At 46.5% G+C, this 6,000-nt stretch overlaps 1 protein-coding gene across 1 annotated transcript in view; it reads left to right on the top strand.

Annotated features, from left to right (window-relative positions):
* The first annotated feature begins 221 nt into the window (after window positions 1-221).
* GLIPR1 (GLI pathogenesis related 1) overlaps window positions 222-6,000 on the top strand; it is a 31,971-nt gene continuing 26,192 nt past the window's right edge. The window contains exons 1-2 of the mRNA XM_036251459.1: window positions 222-523; window positions 1,932-2,177. Of these exons, the coding sequence (XP_036107352.1) occupies window positions 350-523; window positions 1,932-2,177 (420 nt within the window). The 5' untranslated portion in view covers window positions 222-349. The remainder of the gene's footprint in view (window positions 524-1,931; window positions 2,178-6,000) is intronic.

Below are 6,000 nucleotides of genomic sequence, written 5' to 3'. Positions count from 1 at the left end.
TATATTTTCATTTAACTGGCAGAATCTCTGTAAAAACTGAAACTGTTATTTCTAGAGATTCCAGAGTTTCCTGTGGAACTATCCCCCAACTCGAACAAAAGTCTGACTCAGCTTCATAAAAATCTATGTTGTAATAGGTCTGTGTCACCGAGGACTACTGAAAACAGGGTTAAAAGCAGCTAACCATATATGGAGAAACCCCTATCTTGAAACTGTTGTCATTCATGTTCTGCTTTCTGATTCCTTCAGCTGAAGTCTGCTGCGCTTTGTAAAACGGAGACAGCTCACTCCCAGAACCCGCCAGGCTCTGGCCCCGGCCGCCAGGGCTCCGCCGCAGACCAGACCGAGCATGCGAGCCGCCCTTGCTCTGACAGCCTGGGTGGTTTCTCTGGCCTCCAGTTATTCATTCTCAGCAAACAGCTTGCCAGATATCGACAATGAAGCGTTTATCAAAGACTGTGTTCACATTCATAACAAGCTCCGATCAGAGGTGAAGCCGAAAGCCAGTAATATGCTGTACATGGTAAGGAAAATATGAGTGTTTGTGGCACTAAGTCTGTCAAAAACAACGAATGTGTACTGATTTGGGAGGTGAATTCTTGGTAACCCTGAATGACTTTTTTCTTCATTGTGATTATGCTCAGTGAATTTACCATCTGTGATCACAACAAACCTTGTGTGGCTCTGTCAACAGCTCAGCAACACACTTCACTCCTCTCTGGGGACATTTCCTTTCCCCTGGGCACAGGCAAACTGAAATCCTCTGTTTGTTCCATTTAAATTTTTGTTTGTTCTGTCTCAAACTGCACTTTGTTGTTGCCAGGAAAGTGCTGACTTTCTCAGGATGACAGCATAGAGCACGGAGAAAAGCTGGAATTTTTATTGACTCACGTTTGGGTTTGAATGGCAGTTCCGTGGCTTTGAGCTGCTCTTTTTTTCTTTTCTTTCCTTTTTTTTTTACTGATATTAGAGAGAGGGGAAGGGAGAGGGAGAGAGAGATGGAAACATCGATGAGAGAGAACATCGATTGGTCGCCTCCTGCATGCCCCCCACTGGGGATCAGGCCCACAACCTGGGCATGTGCCCTGACCGGGAATCGAACCTGTGACCTCTTGGTGCCTGGATCAATGCTCAACCACTGAGCAACACCAGCCAGTCTGAGCGGGTTTTTAGCCTTTCTGAGCTTCTCAGGATATAGGGCAGTGTGGTTATTAAATTCTATAAAATATGTGAAACGGCACACGGTATTTTGCACGTACAGATTATCCCTCGCCTTTTGAAGGTTTTCTTTGTGCCACTTTGCTTTTACGAAAGACCTATAGTCCTGCTTGTTTTCGCCAACTGAAAGAAACCTGAAGAGGATTTTCCCTTTTATGAAAAAAAAAAAAGGTGAAAGCAAAAACAGGAGTCAGGGTGTGTGTCGCAGCCGTGACACAGCCGTGTGCACCGAGCAGTGAGTGGCCCCGCAAGCTCCTCCAGGGACAGCACTCAGCATGGCAGCGTCAAGCAGCCATGCGTGTGCCTACGTCTGTGAGCATCTGTGCTCTATTTCCATTTATTTTGTGCATCCATTAGCAAGGCGTGTCCTAAGGTACTTGTTTCTTCGCTTTACGCCGTTTCGGCTTACCAGAGTTTTCACGGGTCTGCTCTACTTTTGGATACTGAGGAAAACCTGTAATAGATCTTTGGTAAAATGTTGGTCTGTGTCAATCATTTAGATTCCAAATTCTACAAAACGAGATGGTCATGTTTCCTGCTAGCCCTAGCTAATACTTGAAGACCATACTTACAGAGAGGACCCGTGTGGAGTGATTTCTTCTCTCTTCTTGTCGTCATACCCATTCAAATTCCCACGTTGCTCACTGTAGTTACATTGTTGGATAACAGGTGCATTCTCGACACTCTTATTGTTTAATATATATTTTTTGCAGACTTGGGACCCAGTACTAGCCCAAATTGCAAAAGCATGGGCAAGAAAATGTCAGTTTTCACACAATGACCAGCTGAAGTCACCCCACAGACTGCACCAGAATTTCACTTCCCTGGGAGAAAACATCTGGAGTGGGTCTGTGTCCATCTTCTCTGTGTCTTCAGCCATTACCAGCTGGTACAATGAAAGGCAAGACTATGACTTCAAGACGCGGAAATGCAGCAAGGTCTGTGGCCACTACACTCAGGTAAGGATCTGCCCTATATTCTCTCTCTCTTTTTTTTATTCTCACCTGAGGACTTCTTTGCATTTATCTTAAGATAGAGCGGGAGGGAGAGAGGGAGGAAGAAAAAGATAAACATCCATGTGAAAGAAACACATCAAGTGGTTGCCACCCACACGACCCCAACTGGGGAGGAGACAAACTGCAAGCAAGGTACGTGCCCTTAGCGGGAGCCGAACCAGGATTCTGTGGTCCTCAGGCCGATGCTCTAACTGCTGAGCCAAACTGGCCAGGGCTGCCCTATATTCTCTTGAAACCATCTTTTCATGGGTGAAGACAAAACTGGAACCTGTTGTAACCCAGGAGAATCACCCTCACTCGGACACAAAGTAATTTTGAATATTAGGAGCTTTATTACCTGCGCAGGGACTGCAGCCAACCTACACAGAGGAGAACTGCAGCCCCGAGCTCAGGGGGAGGGTTGCTTATATAGGACAGGGGTTACTCAAGAGTTTAGCAGAGCAAGCAAGCTGCTGGTACAGAAGCGGATATCAGCAGTTAGTAACTGTACAAGTTGTTGATTTTATATTTCTTAACATTGATTAGATCTCAGCCTTGAATGTCTCATTGCCCCATCTGGCATCTCCTGATTAGTTAAGCTCATGGTCAATACCCTGGTGGTCATGGCTGATGCATACCTTCCTCTTCAAGAGTTTTTGCGAAAACAACTCGGGTTCAAGGAACCCAGGGGAGGCTCCTTCTTCCAGCGAATGGAGAATTACTGGGTTATAACATTCCCCACTGGTTTTATGTACAGATCAAATCTTTGATCTAATGGCAACCTTTGGTAAGGAGAGGCCAGGACTAATAATTTGACAGATTGGACCCTCTCTCTTACGAAAGCTATTAATTTGTTTATAATTATAGGTCCACAGAAATAGTCCTAGAAATAGGAGTGTGAGGGGGCCTGCTAGAGTAGAGAGGAGAGTAGTGAGCCAGGGGGACCAGTTATAAAGGCCTTCGAACGAGCTACTAGAGGCCTCTTCGCTTCTGGCCTGTTCTGCGAGGCGCTTCCTAAGAACCTGAATACTCTCTCTGATGACTCCTGGTCTATTGGCATAAAAATAGCAAGCTTCCCCTAGTGCTCTAAATGCTGTAAGGTGTCAGCGAGATAACTAGAGACGCACAGCCGAATTGTAAAGGAGCACTTTATTACATGGGCGGGCTTGGGGGGCATTCCCCAAACCCTCAGCAACCTGCCTTCTTTTTTTTTTTTAAAAGGACATTTTATTTTATTTTATTTATTTATTTTTTTATCCTCATTCGAGGACACTTTTCCATTTTTTGTACAGACAGAGTGGGAGGGAGAGAGAGAGGGAAACATCGATGTGAAGGGACACATCGAGTGGCTGCCACCCGCACGACCAACCAGGGCCGGGGACAAACTGCAACCGAGGTACGTGCCCTTAGCGGGAACCGAACCCGGGTCTCTCCGGACCGCAGGCGGAGGCTCTAACTGCTGAGCCAAATTGGCCAGGGCAGCAACCTGCCTTCTTTGTTGCCTGCTTTTAAAGGTACAAACTATAGAAAAAGAAAAAATATATATATATTCTCTTGGCACCGCTTTTGGCACTGCTAAGGGGGCTGATACAGAGAAGGGGGAGAGAGGAGCTTGTTAGAGGTCAGGGCAATTATTAATCTCTTTTTTTCTTATGGTTTCTCTGAGTTTCCCAAGGCTATTATTAATCCCTTATCTTTTTAGTTTTCTTTGGGTTTCGCAAGGCCCTTATGTCTACAAAAAAGTCTGCCAGGGTGTGTACGTGTAGTAACTGAGGGTCAGAATGGAGTTATTACATCCCCTTTGTGGTGACATTTTTTTTAAGATTTCTCCCAATATCCTATTTCTAAGTTCCCAGTTCTATTGGAGTCTAGATCTATAAAGATTCTCCTGTACAGTCATAATCAGAAAAATTAGAGTCCCAATAAACACCAGAGTCTCATTTTTAAGGGATCTGGAGAGGCCTGCACTGTCCATTCCGCTTTTTCTGCCTTCAGCCAGGAATGGTGCAGCCAGACCTGGATCCGTTGACCTTGACAGCCGTTGGTGCAGGCAGGATGACAGGGTATGGTCCCTTCCAGGCCGGAGTTAGTCCCTGGGTGGTGAATTTCTTTACTTATATTGAGTCCCCAGGCTGGAAAGGGTGCACAGGGTTCGAGGTGGGCACAGGCAGGGCATCGCAGATGTGTCTATGGACGGCCTTCTGGGAAGACTGCAGGGCCTGTAAGAACTGCCAGAGGGCGAGGGGGAGCAGAGTGGTCCAGTTTTCACCGGTTTCTAAAGTCCTGTTCATGCACTTTACCTGCCTGAAACTCTGTGGGCGGTAAGCACAATGGAGCTTCTAATTTATATTTAACCCCTTAGAAATATCATGTGATATCTTTGCTATCAAGGCGGGGCCATTGTCTGATCTAGGGGTCAGGAGTAGCCTAAACCTGTTACTCCCTTTACTACATCCCAGACTGTTATTCTATTACCAGGGGCGAGCTCTCCCTCTGTGTCCTATTTTCTTCCCTTCTTGAGTATTCCTCCAATGTCCTGTCTTCCTGTAATATGTATGTCCCTTTCTTTCATCCTTCCTTATCTTTTTATTTCCTCTGCATAATCCTTCTTCAGCTTGCTGATAGACCCTCTACGACTTACACAATCCTTCAACTTACACAGACCCTCTGCGACTTTCTTAGTCCCTCCCCTGACATGAGCCTGAGAGCTTGCTCAATCCATCTGCTGTGTGCACATCCCCCAGCTTTCTCCTGCTCCTCCCTACTTAGACCTACACATTCCTGTTTTCTTCTGCCTTCTCCCTTTCCCTGTGACCTTACTGGAGTTCAGTAAGCTTGGTGTAACCTAAGTGGGTAGTCTGGTGCAGCTGGTTGACTAAAGTCCGACCTAGAGCTTCTGGGACCAATAATCTCCCATCAGGTAATGTCTATCATTCGTTGATTTCCTTTATGACTTGTTTCTGCTTGGTTAAGTCATTTTCTGACCCAGTGTAAGTAGGAGTCAGAGGCAAACTTGGGTTTGGCATGGTGACTGATATCTGGAGAGGTCCCCACTGGTTTTAGGGACATATGTCGAACTTCCTTATTTGCAGCATGGTTTCCCCTTATCTCATCGGAGAGCCTGGATTAGGGCTATGAGTTCAGCCCATTGGGCTGAAGTTCCCCTACTTAATGACTAAGACTAAATGACACAGTCCAGAGTTACTACTGCCGCCCCAGCATACCTGATTTCTTCCTGGACATAGCTGCTACCGTCCGTGAACAATCTCATCTGATGCTGGCAGTGGGTCATCCCTGAGGTCTGGGTGGCGATCTGCAGTGTCGATTTCCTCCAGGCCGTCCTGCAGAGGTTTCTCCAGGTCATCATCTGGAGGCAGGTTGGCAGGATTGATGACCAACGTCTTGTGGAACTTGATGTGGGGGCTGGCCTGGAGTGGCAGTGGCCAGCAATTGAATGATCTCTGGAGGAGATCATGTCCGAGTAGGGGGTATGGGCACTCCAGCAGGAACAGAAACGAATGAGTCACAGTATATTTCCCAAGGTCTACAGTCTTCTTTGAAGTCCAGGGGTAGGTTAGGGCCCCATTGGCTCAGTCAAGACTGAGTCTGCTACACTAGTGTCTACCAGGAAACTAACTAGTTTGTCCCCTATTGTCTTGTATTATTCTGGGCTCCGGGGGGTTCAGCTGGAAGGAGCCCTAGCCCTGTCATTTTCCTAAATTAAGGATGGCTTTTCATTTTGTTCCTCTGTATCTGACTTTGTCCTTGTCTTTTCTATCCCTAACTG

Source organism: Molossus molossus, unplaced genomic scaffold (assembly GCF_014108415.1).
Source record: "Molossus molossus isolate mMolMol1 unplaced genomic scaffold, mMolMol1.p scaffold_m16_p_10, whole genome shotgun sequence".
NCBI lineage: Eukaryota > Metazoa > Chordata > Mammalia > Chiroptera > Molossidae > Molossus > Molossus molossus.
Note: the sequence above shows the minus strand (reverse complement) of the source record. Positions and strands in the feature narration are given on the sequence as shown.